Raw genomic sequence first — 18,119 nt, forward strand, 5'->3', positions numbered from 1 at the left:
GCATGCTCTTCAAAGCTTAAGATTTCAGCTTCAAGCTACCTAGACAAATCTCTTTCACCTCATTTTTATTTCTGTAGATCAAACTATTTTTTCTTTCTGTCGTAGTTTTCTTTAGCTAGTTCCCCTGAGAGACAGGTATTAGTAATTTAACCATATTGTTGTGACCATCAGTAGCCACCTGCCTACTGCTCTTTACAGGGGAGGATCTCCTGTCTCCACGACTTTAACTCTCGGCCTTGAAAAGAGCAAACTTGGCAGGGAGACCGCGCGGTCGACTACTTTCTAATCTAGGTGGATAATCTTATTTAACCTAAGATTGAGTTGCTTCATCTGCAACGCGCGGGACAGTTCTGTGGCTGCCTCAACGGAGATGTCCTGAGAGGTAAGTGACTTAATTCACATACGGTCTGTAGCTTGGCGCTTGCCACTTGATAAGAGTTCCATCAACACGACTAAAATCAAGCTTCAGCTTGTGAAGCAGTTTCGGAGCTCTCAAAGCACCCCCCCCCATCTCAAGCCCTCCCCCCCCCCCCCCAAGCACGCGCACACTCCTCCCCGGACCGCTTCTTTTGGGGCGCTTAAATGCAAAACAAGGCAGCTTTTCCTCTTTGTTTATTTGTTAACGGTGCGGGTTTCCCCCCACCAAGAGTGTGGCTCCCCTCCGTCCCCCACCACCACTCAGACAACGGACAGCGCTTCCTCCTTATTACCTCCTCCCGCGTGTGTGGTCCCACCGGCACCTGGCAGTCTGGGGACAGGCCGAGTTCGCGCGACATACCGTGTTCCTGAGGCACGGCGAGGGCTGCTGGGGAATCGCAACCTGGAGAGGTGACCCTGCACCGAGGGCACCGCCGGTACCAGGATAGTAGAGCCCGAAGTCGCCAAGGAAGGCGGGGTCGAGAGCCACAGGCGGAGCAGCTCAGGCCACAGGCAGGGGAGCGAGGCGAGGCGGGCCCTGGACAGGCTCCTCGGCCAGGCCGGGGAGGCGGGGCCGGAGCAGGAGCGTGGGGCGGGGCCAGATGGGGAAGGCGGGTCCCTGAGGCCGGGAGGGAAGGACCAGGCCTGCGCAGGCAGAGTATGGGCAGGCGGGAGGCGGGGCCGCGGCGGCGGGGGGAGGCGGGGCCGCGGCGGCGGGGGGAGGCGGGGCCTCCCGGTGTGGGCGGGGTCTCTGCAGCCGGGGGCGGGCGGACTCAGCAGCCTAACGGGCAACCTGGGTCCAGTGCTTGTTGGAAGTGGCCTGGAGTGCCCGGTTGCCTCAGCTCCAGTAACTCTGGCGGAGTCTGCGCGATGGGCGACCCCGACGGGCCGGAAGCGGCCAGGCCCGAGCTGGAGGAGGTGAGTGTAGCTGCCGCTTTTCTCCCGTCCCACAGTCACCCTGGCCTCTAGACTGCAAGGTGCAGGACCGCTGTGGGAAATTTGACGCGCTGCTGTCGGAAACCCTGTGCAGCCTGGGCCTGGCGCCCTCGCGCAGCCTGGTTTCGTCTTCTCAAACGCCCAGGAGGCCGTCCTCGGGAAGCGGCGAGAGGGGAGCCGGGTTTCTGCTCCGCTGCTCTGCACCGGGCCAGTCAAGGGCAGCGCTCCGACGCTTCAGGTCGGGCGACGTGCACCCCCTCCTTCACTCTCCTCCCGTCTTTCCCTTTTCTGGACCCTGGCCGGGGAAACCGAGGCAAGGAGCTAGGGCTAGTGGGTCTCCTGGAGAAAGGCATGCCATCTCTGGGATGGTTAAAGGGAATTGGAGGTCGTCTGTGGAAATGGACACGAGTCGATGGGCTGGAGATGACAGGTAGACGGGCCATCCGAGGTGTCCATAACATCAAAATAACCAGTTCAGGAGGCCAGTTTTGCTCAGACCTGGTACTTAACTAATTGTGAACTTTTGGAATGTGACTTTATTTATACAGAAGTGATAATCCTCTCACAGAGCATTAAGTAAAAATGCTTTATGCAAAGTACTTCAGAAGATGTAGATACTATATACATACACCTAAATTAACATGTTCATCCTCTCTACGACTATATTAACTAAAGTACATAATAACAGTAAGGAAACCGAGATTTATTAGACTGTAGTGTCGTATGGTAGTTCAAATTGTTACTCTATAATTTTCATACTTGTTATTTTGCAAATACCTGTACTTCTAAACCATTTGTTTTGCTCGAACCATTTGTTACTGTGTGTGGTTTCTTTGATTTAATAGAGTTTCAGCTCCCAGGCAGAGAATTATGCTTAGCCTTACATTTCTTCAGAAAGTTGTAGATTCCAGATTTGGGATTTTATTTTATTTTGATTTTATAAATATTTAGTAACTAATTAACAATTGTAAATATTCTTTAAACTTTTTCTTCCTGTTTTGAAACAAATGCATTTTGTACCAACTTCCCCACGTGAATGAGACAACTCAGGTTTTTCCTTTGGTGCTAATGGCACCAGCAGTCATTCAGGCTAAAGACCTGGAAGTTAATTTTTATTTGTTATCCTCATTTAGTGACACACCCGCAAAGACAGAAGTCGAGTTCTAGGTCTAGAATGAATTTTAGTGAGCATCTGTTCTGTAGGTTTTACATTTGAGATGTAAGGATGCCTTAAGTACTTTGTTTCTCTAGATTTGATGGGCATCAGAATCACCTGGAGTACTCTGTAAAAAATGTAAATTACTGGTCCTACACCCAGTGTTCAATTTTGATAGTGCATCAAAATCTTTTGGGCTGGGTCTGGGACTGCACTTTTAACAAGCACTTCAGGCCATCCTGGTGCACATATTTTAAGAAAAATGCCTTAGAGGGTTTATAGATGAGCTTTGAAGGGGGTTGACGAGTCTCCCGAAGTTTGAAGATTTTGTATGTGTACACATGAATCTCCTAAGAAAGGGGTTCATAGCTTTCATTAATTTCTGAAAGTTAACTATTGTTAATTTAATTGATAGTCTCTGTTTTCAAAGTAAGAAAGTTCAGGCCAGAAAAGATTAAGTGACATGGCCAGGACCACACCTCTCAGTAGTAGAGCTAGATTTAAAACCAAGTTCTTGCTCCTGGCCAATATTCCATCTATTTTGTCAGATTTGGTGGTAACAGAAGAATGAAAGTGAAAGTGAAAACTACAAATAGTGTATGACTATGACAGCATCCAAATATTCTACTCCACCTGAGGAGTAGAAGAGAGGTGAAGGCAAACAAAAGAGGTGGAATTCGGGTAGATGGAAGGGAGGGGCCTTGTAGAATGCCATCTTAGGTCAGGGCTTGGTGAGTAATCTTGACTTAGATGGGTGCCCTAGCATGAAGGCACCTCTGAGGATCTGCTGACCAGAAATTGAGGCAGGTAGAAACTGGAGGCACTGTTCTGGAAGAGACAGTGGACCAGAAATTGAGGCAGGTAGAAACTGGAGGCACTGTTCTGGAAGAGACAGTGGACCAGAAATTGAGGCGGGTAGAAACTGGAGGCACTGTTCTGGAAGAGACGGTGGACCAGAAATTGAGGCAGGTAGAAACTGGAGGCACTGTTCTGGAAGAGACGGTGGACCAGGAATTGAGGCGGGTAGAAACTGGAGGCACTGTTCTGGAAGAGACGGTGGACCAGAAATTGAGGCGGGTAGAAACGGGAGGCACTGTTCTGGAAGAGACGGTGGACCAGGAATTGAGGCGGGTAGATACCGGAGGCACTGTTCTGGAAGAGACGGTGGACCAGGAATTGAGGCGGGTAGAAACTGGAGGCACTGTTCTGGAAGAGACAGTGGACCAGAAATTGAGGCGGGTAGAAACTGGAGGCACTGTTCTGGAAGAGACAGTGGACCAGAAATTGAAGCGGGTAGAAACTGGAGGCACTGTTCTGGAAGAGACGGTGGAATGTTGCTAAGGAATGCCGCTGCAAAACTTTATTTCAGATTCTCATCACTTTGCACCTGTGCAGCTACAACAGCTTGTCTCTCTAGGACCAGTCTTACCTGCTCTCCGATCCAGTTCACCACTGCCAAGTTAATTCAGTATTAAACCAGTGCCTCTGTGTCACCCCCTCCAAATAAGAACTCCCAAAGGGGTCTCAATTCCCACCAAAAAATGCCCAACTTCTCAGACTGGCAAAGTCCTGTTCAAGCAGGTTTTCCATGCTGAGTGCTGTGTCTTACCTCAGGTTGTCATTTCTGCCTCTGAACTTGACACCATAGTCACTACCAAAATCTATGGGGTTTTTTTTTTCTATTTCATGGATATCCAATTAATCCTCCTAATGCCGTCCCTATTCATGTTAATTGCTACTCAGGAACTTTTCATGGTTATCCATTGGAATGATTTTCAAATTTGCAGCACTTGGAGGTTGGGAACAAGTGAAGAAAATTAGAATATGAGCCCCCCCTCAGACCCCCCAGATATTTGAAAATGTTTGGCCCACAAATTTTTTAGCCTCTTAAATTTTTAAAATTTATTTTAGAGAGAGAAAAAAGGAAAGAATGGATTTTGGTGCCCGTGTGTTGATTTTTACTCGTTGGCCAGTATGAGTCTAGAATAAAGGAAAATGGCCCACCAGTTCTTGGCTCTGTTGTTTCATTACTGTCTCTGTCTGGATCAAATGCGAACCTGCACAGGCCAGGCGGCTGTGATGGTGGCCGCAACTACTGGCCCTACACCTCCCTCCCTCCCTCCCTCCCTCCCTCCCTCCCTCCCTCCGCCCCTCCCTTCTTCCCTCCCTCCCTCCTTCTCTCCTTCCCTCCATTCCTTTCTTTCTTTTTTTTTTTTTTTTTTTTTCCATTTTTCCAAAGTGAGAATTGGGGAGAGACAAATTCTCACATGTGCCTGACTGGGATCCACCCGGCATGCCCACCAGGGGGTGATGCTCTGCCCATCTGGGGCATTGCTCCACTGCAACCAGAACCATTGTAGTGCCTGAGGTGGAGGCCATGGAGCCATCCTCAGTGCCCAGGCCAACTTTGCTCCAATGGAGCTTTGGCTACGGGAGGGGAAGAGAGATATAGAGAGAAAGGAGAGGGGGAGGGTGGAGAAGCAGATGGGTGCTTCTCCTGTGTGCCCTGGCCAGGAGTCAAACCTGGGACTTCCACATGCTGGGCTGATTATCGCTGAGCCAACCGGCCAGGGCCCCTTTCTTTTTTTAACAAGCTTCAAATCACATTGGTTCTTTCAACTTTATTTACAAAGAAATTATTTTTCTTTACTAGATTCAAATTTGGTGGTTTTGTCCTTCATTGGTCACATCGCTACCATTTGTTGAAGGAATTTTGCTTAGCAGAAGATAGTTATGTATGTATACCCTCTTAGGCTTAGTTCATTCCACCATTTTGAATTCTGAATTTTAGGTGTGAGCTGGCCCTACTCTAGCTGATATCTGTGCATACAGAGGTATACTTTAAGACAAGGCTTTGATTCAGACATATCTCAGTTCTAATCTTATTTCTGCCATTTACTAGTTGTAGGATCCTAGGTATGCTATTTATATCCTTCAAGATTTAGTTTTCCCATCTGTAAAGTGGAAATAGTATTCTATGTGTCAGAATTATTCTACAGATTAACTAGAATAATGTATATTAAAGCATCCATGTGGTGTTGGCTCATGAGCCTCAGTGCCAGACCCAGAAGGCCCGCTCTCATGCATACCTCCTGTTCTGGAGCCTGGAACTGCAGTGTGTCAGTATCTTATGGTTCTTTTGAGATTGTATGTTCTCCATGGCAATACACATACACACAAAATCTTGACCACTTCCCTTTTAAAAACTTGCTCAAATGTTTCTGGAATGAACATCAACTAAGTGTCAGGTACTACTGTGCTAGGCTCTGGGGGATTCCACAAAAGTAAAGTTGGTTTTTATTCTCAAAAAGCATAGTCTAGAGGAGCCTATAGACAAATAACAGGGAATTAAATGGCAGTGAGTGATGTGCTATGTTAGGAACCTAATCTAGTCCTTTAGGGTGATGGGGGGGCACTCAGAGAAGGCTTGATTTAAGTGATCATTAGATTATTTCACTGATTTCTTGTGGCCTTGTGTTAAATTAGAAAGTTCTACCAATATCCAGTAATCTAAGCCTAGGATAAGGAGAAATTAGCCCATTCACTTGCTTAGCTAATGCTTATGTTTGACAATACTCCAGGAACATCACAATAAATGAAAACTAGTTTCTATACTCTGGGGCTTAAATGCTCTAGCTGGGGAGGCTTATATCTTCAAAATAAGTAGCGACCAAATAAGATAGTCTGTGCTACAATGGTGGCATGTATGAAATGTGTAAATCCCACCAGTGTTTGTGTGGCCTCAGGCTTTGATTGTGGGCCGTTCTGTTGTCTGGCCTTGCCTCTTAGCCTGATCTGCTTTAGCATACTTGATTCGGAGAGGCATGAGGATTGGTGGAGGCTGTGGTAAGGATGCAGGAACACGATGGACAGGCCTGGCACAGAAGAGGGACAGTTTGAGTTAGGAGATCAAAATTGAAATGTATCCCTATAATCTTGATTTATAAATTTTGGTCTATTTGTATATGCTCTATATATACTCATTCTCATGCACACACAACTCTTCTGATTTTCTTGCTGACTATTTAAAAAAAATATATGGCACTGTCCCCTGTAAGAGTGCCATGATATTTCCAACCAGTATGTTACGTGTAGGTATCTGTTTCTTGATTCCACAAGCTTTGAGACAGCTCACAATGACACACACCATGTGCAATAATGTTAACATGTAAATAGCGATAACAAATTGGTGTATGGTCAGTTCAGACAAACAATCTGTTGGTACAGAGTTTTCAGATAAGTATTATTATATTTTGGTTAGGATTAGAAAAGAAACATTAAACTAAAAAAAAAAAGCCTTAACAGTAGCTTATTTGTGCCAGCATTCTATCTCTGAGAGAGGAACAAAAGGGCCTTCTTGTTCACAAATTTAGAAATTTTCCCATTGTGACATTTATTGGTCTAGTTTTGTGCTTATTCTCAATTAGCATTGATGACAGTAACTTTGTTCAGTGTTTATTATGTGCCAGGTTCTGTATAAAGCGCTTTTAATAATCAAAATTATTTCATGGTCACTTATGAGGTAGGTATTATTTTACTGATGTGGAAACCAAGACTCAGATAAGTCAAGCAACCACACAACTAACCAACCAAACACTATTAACCAGCTACCAGATGACAGTAAGCCTTCAACCCAAACCTCGACTCCCAAACCTATGCTATTTCCCTAACTCTCCAAGATGTGTGTTTAGATATGAATGAGGAGGAAATGTCTATACAAAATGGACGTTTGCATTTTAATTTTCAAAGAGGTTATCTTCGGATACCAGCGAAAATGAAGCCAAGTCAGGTGAAGAACCACTCCTAAGAAAGAGTTCTCGCCGATTTGTCATCTTTCCAATCCAGTACCCCGATATCTGGAAAATGTATAAAAAGGCACAGGCGTCCTTCTGGACAGCGGAAGAGGTAAGTTGCATCCCTTTCATCAGCAATCATGTTCTGTGGTGCAGGGTACACATCTTCTGTTAAAGTACATTGAGAAATTTATATTGTAAAATACATTTACTAAGATCACTTATATAAGATAATGTTTGAAATTACTGAGATTAAATACAGTGTTTGCCAATGTTTAGTATTTAGATTAATGTCTATAAGCATGTTACCTACTGCAAATATGCCATCCCGGTCAGCCAGATTTTTACTTCCAATATGTTTTAGGACATTTTCTTTTTTTTTTTGTATTTTTCCTATGTTGGAAACCGGGAGGCAGTCAGACAGACTCCCGCATGCGCCCGACTGGGATCCACCCGGCATGCCCACCGGGGGCGATGCTCTGCCCATCTTGGGGCATTGCTCTGCCACAATCAGAACCATTCCAGCACCTGAGGCAGAGGCCACAGAGCCATCCTCAGCGCCCAGGCCAACTTTGCTCCAATGGAGCCTCGGCTGCGGGAGGGGAAGAGAGAGACAGAGAGGAAGGAGAGGGGGAGGGGTGGAGAAGCAGATGGGCGCTTCTCCTGTGTGCCCTGGCTGGGAATCGAACTCGGGACTCCCGCACGCCAGGCTGATGCTCTACCACTGAGCCAACTGGCCAAGGCTGACATTTTCTATTTCTTTTTTTTTTTTTTTGTATTTTTCCTAAGTTGGAAACCGGGAGGCAGTCAGACAGACTCCCGCATGCGCCCGACTGGGATCCACCTGGCATGCCCACCAGGGGGCGACACTCTGCCCATCCGGGGCGTCACTCTGTTGTGACCAAAGCCACTCTAGCGCCTGAGGCAGAGGCCATAGAGCCATCCCCAGTGCCCAGGCCATCTTTGCTCCAATAGAGCCTCGGCTGCGGGAGGGGAAGAGAGAGACAGAGGGGAAGGAGAGGGGGAGGGGTGGAGAAGCAGATGGGCGCTTCTCCTGTGTGCCCTGGCCAGGAATCGAACCCGGGACTTCTGCGCGCCAGGCCGACGCTCTACCACTGAGCCAACCGGCCAGGGCCACATTTTCTATTTTTTAAACAGACTTGGGTTGCTGTGACCAAATGAAACTAGTCTTTGCTTATGGTCACAATGAGTAAAATTGCAGCTATAGCCATAAGTTGAAAATGAAAGTCGTGGGGACACTGCTCTCAATTGAGGACTTACCTGATCCTCCAGAAGCTGTCATATGAAGAATCTTACCGCCGAGCAGTGCACAGCGCTCTTCCCAGTCTGGCCCTTGCCTTCAGCCACATCAAACCTGGCACAGCTGCTCCAGCAGACAGGACAGCTGTAGAATGCTTTCTGTTACTGTGGCATTTTTCACCTAGGAAGTGAGTTGAACACAACAAATTAGAAAATACTTGCTGGTTTGGTAAGGACATTTGGTCATGCAAGAGATTGCTCTGTAGTCTAATTGAACACACAAATAGCCATCATCTTCATCTTCGAATATGATGGATGATACTTGCATAGCACTCTTGCTCTCTGTGTATATGTGTGTGTATTTATATGTGCATGTAAATGCATGCTGTTCAGAATGCAGGCTCTGGAGCCAGATTGCCTAGGCACAAGCCCTGGTTCTGCCACTTACTAGCTGTGGAACTGGAGAAGTTGCTTAACCTCTCTGTGAATCCTCACTGGTATATTGAGCTAGTAGTACCTGATTCATTGGGTTGTTATGAGGATTAATGAGCTAAATCTTAGTAATGAGATTGATGCCTTATTTAGAATGTTTCTTGGCACTTAGCACCAAATAAATGTAAGCTATTATTTTTATACAGAATGGGGGAAATTTACACTAGAAATCAGAAGCACCAATTTTTGAAGCCAGATCTGTTATGAATTTTACCCACTCACTTAACTTTGTTATTGTTAACATCTTTGTTCTATTCAACATATAGAGCAAAAACAAAACAAAACCCCAGCATTTTCAAATTGGGTCATAGTGCTTGGCACACCTGACTGTCACTAACTGTATGTGGTTTGTAGAAAAATTTTGTTAGATATAATTGAGAGAACAAAGGGAGTATATAGGTGGCTTTTTCATTCATCCTGTGTCTTGAAATTCATTTGAAAATTATATGTATCTTTTAACAAATGTAACATATTGTTACTAAGAAATACTAATTTGAAAAACTGTACATGATTAGAGGTTGGTATGTATTTTGTAGGCATCTTATGGGAAGATTCAAATACATATTTTGAAGTGAAGTCAAACACATTTAGTTCCACATGATTTTCATTTTAAAAATTATGTAAGTTATGACTTAATCAACTTTAAGCTTTATTGTTTTATCAGTGGTTTAGCTTTATTCCTAAATATGGCTAGTCATCAGAAACCTTGATTCAAAAGACAAAGTTCTGGGATTTGCTTTTATGTTTTTAAAAGCTACCCAGGGCATTATGATAACTAGAAGTTTGGAATCAATATTTAGCTGGTAAATTGGAGAATTTACTCAAATAGGATAAAGCTGGACAGAAAGGTTTACGGTGAGGGTGAACAATGACCAATGTAGTATAAATAAAATTTATAGGACCTTTTGGAAGCTGAGTGTTTGAAGAGATAAGTTTATTATGTAAGAGAAGCATATTGTAATATTAAAATCTAATATCAGGAATATAATATGTAAAAACCAGGACAATGTCGTTTAGTTAAACCTCAGTTGAACTCTACATAATATAGGAATGATTTTGAGCTTGCATATTTTAAAACATCTGTAAAAATATTTTCCCCCTTCTTGTCCAGTTGTGTCTCCAGATGCTTATTTAGCACACTGGCATGTAGGAGTTTTAGATAGGACAAGGGTCTCAAGTCTGGGCAGTTTTTACTAAATGCTATTCTTGCTAAATGTAAGGTGTAGCACAGTATTTTGCAGATGCAGCTGTAGAAGAGGATAAACTTGACAGGAACCAACAGGACAAGTGTAGCCAACTGCAAAGAAGAAATCATGTGTAACCAACCAAATAGTGTATGTAAGCAATGGCTAAACCTCCCTTTTTGGAGTCAGAGCTTTGAATGTGAACCCCCTGCCTCCTTTACTTGCTGCAAGTAAATAGAAATACCTAACAAGAGCCACTTCTCATTCCTGAATAGAATACCCCAAGGGGTGAACCCCTTGAATTCAGGAATAGTAGCTGCTCAGTAAATATTGAAAGAATACAGTAATGAGGAAAAGGATTTTAGGAAAGAACACAAATGTTTAAAAGGATGAATGAGTCCTTTTTGGAATGGCCAAAGAGATTTTGTAGCATAAATAAAAGAGGAACAAAGGAAAATTACATATTTCAAATGTTTATGAGATTACTGTGAAACGTACTTAAAAGATCTTCCTGAGCCTAACCATGCAGTGGCGCAGTGGATGGAGCGTCGGACTGGGATGCCGAAGACCCAGGTTCGAGATCCTGAGGTCGCCAACTTGAGCGCAGGCTCATCTGGTTTGAGCAAAGGCTCACCAGCTTGGACCCAAGGTCGCTGGCTCCAGCAAGGGGTTTCTCAGTCTGCTGAAGGCCGGCGGTCAAGGCACATATGAGAAAGCAATCAGTGAACAGCTAAGGTGTTGCAGTGTGCAACGAAAGAAAAACTAATGATTGATGCTTCTCATCTCTCCGTTCCTGTCTGTCTGACCCTGTTTATCTCTCTCTCTGTCTCTGAAAAAAAAAAAATCTTCCTGAGACAAAATGGTATCCATAGGGTACATTTAAAGACTATTTTTGAATTTTAGATTCTACCAAACTCTAGAGTGCATCTCTCTATTAATTTTAAGAAGTAGTTCTAATAAACATTTTCAAAAACATTCTTATTCTCAGGGGAAGTCATGCCTATAAATTGCTTTAAAACTCAGATTTGTTACCTGACTGGGATTATTTCTGCATATGGAAGTAGATTAGCTTGCAGTAAAGCAGCAGCATAACTGCTTAATAGGTGCCTAATTATTCATCTATACTATAGTGTTATGTAATTTGTTATACATTATGTGAAATGTTAAAGCAATGGCTGCTGTAAGTCAGTTTATTTGCCTCAGTTTCTTCCTGACTCATTTCTAGTCTCTCTCCTGCCTCTGCCCCTTTCTTCATTTGTTCCAGTTCCACTAGATTATGATTTTCTTCCCCAGCTTTACTGATAATTATAATTGATATGTAACATTGTTGTAAGTTTAAAGTATACAATTTATTGATTTTATAGTTTTTTGTTTTTTTTGTTTTTTTACAGAGACAGAAAGAGAGTCAGAGAGAGGGATAGATAGGGACAGACAGACAGGAACAGAGAAATATAAGAAGCATCAATCACTAGTTTTTCGTTGCAACACCTTAGTTGTTAATTATATGCCTTGACCGTGGGGCTACAGCAGACTGAGTAATCCCTTGCTCGAGCTAGCGACCTTGGGTCCAAGCTGATGAGCTTTGCTCAAACCAGATGAGCCCACGCTCAAGCTGGCAACCCGAGGTCTCAAACCTGGGTCCTCAAACCTGGGTCCTCCGCATCCCAGTCTGATGCTCTATCCACTGTGCCACCACCTGGTCAGGCTGATTTTATAGTTTTATAAATATAGTGCAAAAAATGATTATCATCATATCCTTGGCTAACACCTGCATCTCAACACAAATTCTATTTTTGTGGTGAAACTAGATTATATTAGTTTTAATATTTTGAAAATACATCCTTCCAGCTTCTCAATTAACCACAAGATAAATTTCTTTATAATGTTTTTATTTGATTGTGTTCCTTTGTAATTGTCTTGGTTCAGGCTGCTATAATATTACCATGGACTAGATGGCTTGTCAACAGCAGGAATTTATTTCTCATAGTTCTGGAGGCCGGGAATTTTAAGATCAAGGTGCCAGCAGATTTGCTATTTGGTGACAGCTTGCTCCTGGTTTATAGACAGCTGTCTTCGTGCTGTGTCCTCACCCCACAGAAAGGGCAGTGGGGCTCTCTGGGCCTGTTTTATAAGGGCACTAATCCCATTCCTGAGGGCTGTACACTAATGATCTAATCACCCCAAAGGCTCCGCCTCCAAACACCAGCGCCTCGGAAATTAGTTTTCAACAGGAATTGGGAGGGAGTGGATAATACATTCAGTCTATAGCAGTGTTAACTGTTTTTCCTTTTTAAACATTTTACTCTAATGAGATGTCTCTCTTTAACTTTAAAGTGGAAGTTAGTTTTCCAAACATTTTTTAAATTGATTTTAATTTATTATGTTTACATAGATTCTAGTGTTGCCCTGAATGCATCCCCACTCCCCCGTATTCCCCTCAACTTCTCCCTTGCCCCTCCAAACATTTTTTAAAAATTTAATTTATTGATTTTTTTAAAGAGAGGAGAGAAAGAGAGAGAAAGGGGTTAGGGGAGGAGCAAGAAGCATCAACTTGTAGTTGCTTCTCATGCGTGCCTTGACCAAGCAAGCCCAGGTTTTGAATCAGTGACCTCAACCTTCCAGGCAGAAGTTCATCCACTGTGCCACCACAGGTCGGGCACCAAATGTTTTAAGAAGAACTGAGCTTCAAGTTAAAATTTTGAAAATGTTTTTATTTTAGGTTGACTTATCAAAGGATCTTCCTCACTGGAACAAGCTTAAATCAGATGAGAAGTATTTTATCTCTCACATCTTAGCCTTCTTTGCAGCCAGTGATGGGATTGTAAATGAAAATTTGGTAAGACTTTTGTTTTATTTTACTTTTGTTTCCATTCAGCAGTTAAATGATGATAATGGCAGTAAAGTAATTAGACTGAACCTTAAAAATTATGTCTAGAAAATGAACTAGCTGAAGCTTCTTTCTTAATGTTTTTCTGATGAAGTATCAGAGGAAAGGATAGATTTGTTATTTGACCAGCAAAATATCATTAAATCAAGCATACTGTACCAATCAAAACTACTTAAAATGCATAAACATGAGTTTGATGTTTACCTTTAGATATGAATGCTAATAAAGAACCTGCACCTTAATACCCTTTCTGGAGCTCTGTGATAGAGCTCTAAGTTCTGGCTCCCCATTTTTAAACTTGTATTATGGTTTGCCAGCAGGCATGCTTTCTTGTTAAAGAGAATAGGAAGATATGGACTTTCATCATGAACTGGAAGGAGCTTCAGTAGATAGATCTATTTATTGTAGGAAAAACAAAATGACTCAAGGTCAATTCTACCAAGGGAAATGATCATTTTTGGTAGGTGTTCTACAATTTATTTGGTCCTATAGTCAGTATCTCCATCTAATAGGTCAATTCATTTAATTGCTTAAGAATACATTTTGCAACTAATTTATTGTGGAGGGTTGCTGAATAAACAGTAGTGTTTATAATCCATAAGGTCTTTCTGACCTGTTGTGGCATGACAGGCAATTTTTAAGTGGTAATTTTGATGTCCAGATTCTAATTTACATTGTTTAATGAGAGCCCACAGAATTGGATATATTTGTTTCCCTTATTTTCATAGGTGGAGCGATTTAGTCAGGAGGTACAGGTTCCAGAAGCTCGCTGTTTCTATGGCTTTCAAATTCTCATCGAGAATGTTCACTCAGAGATGTACAGTTTGCTAATAGACACTTACATCAGAGATCCCAAGAAAAGGTATCGCTGCTGGGATTTTATTTACAAAGGCTTATCCTACTGCTTAGTTATGTTAAGAGCAGAATTTACTCCAAAACTAAATGTTAGGGTAATATTAGTCAAATATAGTAGTTTAGGAGTATAATGTTTTCTATTGCACAAAAATGTGTTCAGTTTAAGAAAAAAAAAAAAAGAGCTTGTATAGAACCTGTCCATCTGTGGAGCACATTCTGTTTAGCAATTAAATATTTGAATTTGGTCAATTTGTTTTAGACCAGATCCAAACCACTAATTTGAGTTTTACTTCAATGTCTATATTTTATGAACAGGCAAAAATACAGAGAAATTATAGATTTGATAATAGACCATAGAGTTGCAAGTATTATCTCTGATTAGCCAGTGAAAATTTATTCTGTTTAAGAAAAATAAGTGAATAACTTTGTCATTAATTCTTTTGTTTTTACAGAGAATTTTTATTTAATGCAATAGAAACAATGCCATATGTGAAGAAGAAAGCAGATTGGGCCTTGCGATGGATAGCAGATAGAAAATCTACTTTTGGTATGTAGCTTTAATTTATATATATCAAATTTGCCTTGGTAAGTAATACCATTTACTTGATAAAAAATAACACTATTTTACCTGGTGTGACTATCTCAAAGTCTCAACAAGTGCCCTGGCCTGTTGGCTCAGCAGTAGAGCGTCGGCCTGGAGTGCAGGGGACCTGGGTTCGATTCCTGGCCAGGGCACATAGGAGAGGCGCCCATTTGCTTCTCCACCCCCCCCCCCCTTCCTCTCTGTCTCTCTCTTCCCCTCCCGCAGCCAAGGCTCCATTGGAGCAAAGATGGCCCGGGCGCTGGTGATGGCTCCTTGGCCTCTGCCCCAGGCGCTAGAGTGGCTCTGGTCGCGGCAGAGCGACGCCCCGAAGGGCCAGAGCATCGCCCCCTGGTGGGCAGAGCGTCGCCCCTGGTGGGTGTGCCGGGTGGATCCCGGTCGGGCGCATGCCGGAGTCTTGTCTGACTGTCTCTCCCTGTTTCCTCCTTCAGAAAAATACAAAAAAAAAAAAAGTCTCAACAATCATTCTTTCTAATAATAAACTAGAAACCAGGATTAAAACAATCTAAAACTATATTCTGTTTAATAAATTGCAAGCTGAAAGGTTAAGATGTCTTAACCTTAAGATGTATATAATACAGGTAAATAAGTAAGTCACATAGAATCTGACAAGAGTCTTAAAGCAATCCTCAGTTTATAACTGCTTTCCGGAATGTTTCTTTTAGAAATTTAAAGTGAGTCAGTTTATATTTTTTCAGGGAACAAAGAGGTAGTTTTAGAGATTAGTGCACTCAAGTAGAGTAAGGAACAGTTTTCAAAAACAGGCTTATTTTTCACCCTCTGGATGAATTGAGATCCAATAAAGTTTTTAAGGAAGTAATTAATATTGTATCTTATACATAGTAGTTGTTCAGTAAATCTTTTTAAAACTTTTAATTAAAATATTCAGGTAATTTATTTAAATAGCTCTAAGTACTGTCTCCTTCTTATCTACTTCATAATTGGTGGTTGTATTCAAAATGTGGGCAAGCAGGTCACAGTAGTTTTGGTTTCAGGACTCCTTTGTACTCTTAAAAATGGTTGAGGACTCAGCCCTGGCAGGTTAGCTCTGTCAATTAAGAGCGTTGTCCCGGCCTGACCAGGCGGTGGCACAGTGGATAGAGAGTCAGACTGGGATGCAGAGAACCCAGGTTTGAAACCCCAAGGTCACCGGCTTAAGTGTGGGCTCATCAGGCTTGAGCACAGGCTCACAGCTTGAGCGTGGGTCGCTAGGTTGAGCGTGGGATAATAGAAGTGACCCCATGGTCAATAACTTGAGCTGAAAGGTCACTGGCTTGAAGCCCAAGATCACTGGCTTAAGCCCAAGGTCTCTGGCTTGAGCAAGGGGTCACTGGCTGTGCGTTAGCCCCCTGGTCAAGGCACATATGAGAAAGCAATCAGTGAACAACTAAGATGCCGCAATGAAGAATTGATGCTTCTCATCTCTCTCCCTTCCTGTCTGTCTGTTCCTATCTGTCCCTCTCTCTGATTCTCTCTCTCTCTCTCTCTGTCACACACACACACAAAAAAAGAGCGTTGTTTGAAAATAACAAGGTTGCGGGTTTAATCCCTGGTCAGAGCACACACAAGAAGCAACCAGGGAATGTATGACTGAGTGGAACAACAAATACTTCCCTTCTCCCTTCCCTCTCTCTTCTTTCCTCTTTCTGTCTCAATAAAAATTAAGCCCTGATCAGATGGCTTGGTTGCTTGGAGCTTGTCCCAGAGTGTGGAGGTTGCTGGGTTTAATTCCCTGGTCAGGGCACATACAGGAGCAGTTTAGTGTTCCTGTCTGCCTCTCTTTCTCTCAAAAAAAAAATTTTTTTTTATATATATATTGAGTACTCTGACATGGGCTATTGATATTTCCATATTAGAAATTAAAACCAAGAAACTTTAAACATATCTAATAATGCATTTTTACATGAGAGCAACCTGTTAGATTTTAACATATATTTATGAAAAAAAAATCCATATATTTTCTGAAAATAATTTAGTGAGAAGAATAGTATAGTTTTTAATTTTTGCAAATCTTTTTAATGTCTGAGCTGAATTATATCTACTTATGTATTCAATTTGTTGCATAATGTTGTTTTAGTTGAATTATACAAAGAAAATCTACCCTCATTAGGATATGTAGTTAGAAAAGGGAGGAGTATTGTACCAGGCTTTTCAGATTATTATGGAAATGCCGTATAGTGTCCGATAACACACTGTACACTCATGAGAGAATGGTAGTAAGAAAATCAATAGTGCCTTAATACTATTATGAAAATAGTTCCGACCCCACAGACCTCATCGATCTGTGAATTTCCAGGGACCCTGGGACCACACCTTGAGAACCAGTGATGAAGTGTAAGGTATGGCAAGTTTATAGTATATCAGGGAAGAAACAGGTATGTTTATGTTGCTATCAGTTCATTTTGAGACTGAGAAAAGGAGTGATTCTCAATGTGCATAAACATCACCCAAGAATTTGTAGAAAAACCCTGCAGAAGAATCCTGGTCCTCACAAGAGTGATGTAGGAGGTCCAGGTGAGACCGAGGAGTCTGCATTTTATACCTAGTTGATTTTCTCACAAGTGGTTTGAGAGGCACATTTTGAGAAATACTGGCTTTAGAGGAAAAAGAAGAGATATTCCAACATGTTCAGTATGCACTGAAAATATTAGGATGGATAGGTACTGATGGAAAGTGAAGAACAGGGTCATAGAAGGCATGTATTTCATGACACTACCAAAGAAGGCAACCTAGAAGTAGAGAAGATAGAGAGGGTGGCAGTCACCATATGACATTGGGGGCTCCTTTTAAATGTTCCATATTGCTACTCTCAAGGCAAGCTCTGTTTAGGGTTCTGAGTCGGGGTCTCTAAGGGAAGAACATGGTCTAACCTGGTGCAGGGGAGTGGAATAGGAGGTGGGAAAAGGAAAAAGTGAAGAACACATTGGCAGCTCCCTGTTTGGGAGAGGAGCTAAAAGACAACAACATGAAAATGATGTCGCGCTTCACCAAACACCTGTACTTTCCGTTAACCAGCTGGGGAAGTGCAGTTTTGTGAACTACTTGAGCCACCTGCACCGTTAGTGCCTTTAGGTTGATGAAGGCAGCTTTTTCATCTGGCTTGGGGCTTTGCTAGTACTTTAGGTGACCTTGATGACTTCTGCACCTGGTAGGACCCAGTAGAACAACTGTTCTTTCCTCAAATTCAGACACTTCTAATCCTTTTCTAATATAAAAACGTTAGCTTGTTTGAAAGTTACATTATAAGGAAATTCAATTCCTGTAAACCTAAAAATCCTTAATTTATCTGCTTATTTTTTTTTATTATTATTTATTTTATTTTATTTATTTATTTTTAGAGAGGAGAGAGAGACAGAGAGGGAGAGAGAGGAGAGACAGAGAGAGAGAAGGGGGGAGGAGCAGGAAGCATCAACTCCCATATGTGCCTTGACCAGGCAAGCCCAGGGTTTCGAACTGGCGACCTCAGCATTTCCAGGTCGAAGCTTTATCCACTGCGCCACCACAGGTCAGGCTCTGCTTATTTTTTTAAAAATTATGA

General features: G+C 42.4%; 1 protein-coding gene across 3 annotated transcripts in view; it reads left to right on the top strand.

Annotated features, from left to right (window-relative positions):
• The first annotated feature begins 1,188 nt into the window (after positions 1–1,188).
• Positions 1,189–18,119, top strand: part of RRM2B (ribonucleotide reductase regulatory TP53 inducible subunit M2B) — a 44,028-nt gene continuing 27,097 nt past the window's right edge. For 2 of the 3 annotated variants that reach the window (XM_066265916.1, XM_066265915.1), the window contains exons 1-5: positions 1,189–1,335; positions 7,259–7,414; positions 12,958–13,074; positions 13,854–13,987; positions 14,433–14,527. In XM_066265916.1, coding sequence (XP_066122013.1) covers positions 1,288–1,335; positions 7,259–7,414; positions 12,958–13,074; positions 13,854–13,987; positions 14,433–14,527 — 550 coding nt within the window. In that variant the 5' untranslated portion in view covers positions 1,189–1,287. Of the gene's footprint in view, positions 1,336–1,378; positions 1,592–7,258; positions 7,415–12,957; positions 13,075–13,853; positions 13,988–14,432; positions 14,528–18,119 lie in introns of those variants that run through there. The other variant, XM_066265917.1, reaches the window with a different exon arrangement.

Source organism: Saccopteryx bilineata, chromosome 3 (genome assembly GCF_036850765.1).
Source record: "Saccopteryx bilineata isolate mSacBil1 chromosome 3, mSacBil1_pri_phased_curated, whole genome shotgun sequence".
Taxonomy (NCBI): domain Eukaryota; kingdom Metazoa; phylum Chordata; class Mammalia; order Chiroptera; family Emballonuridae; genus Saccopteryx; species Saccopteryx bilineata.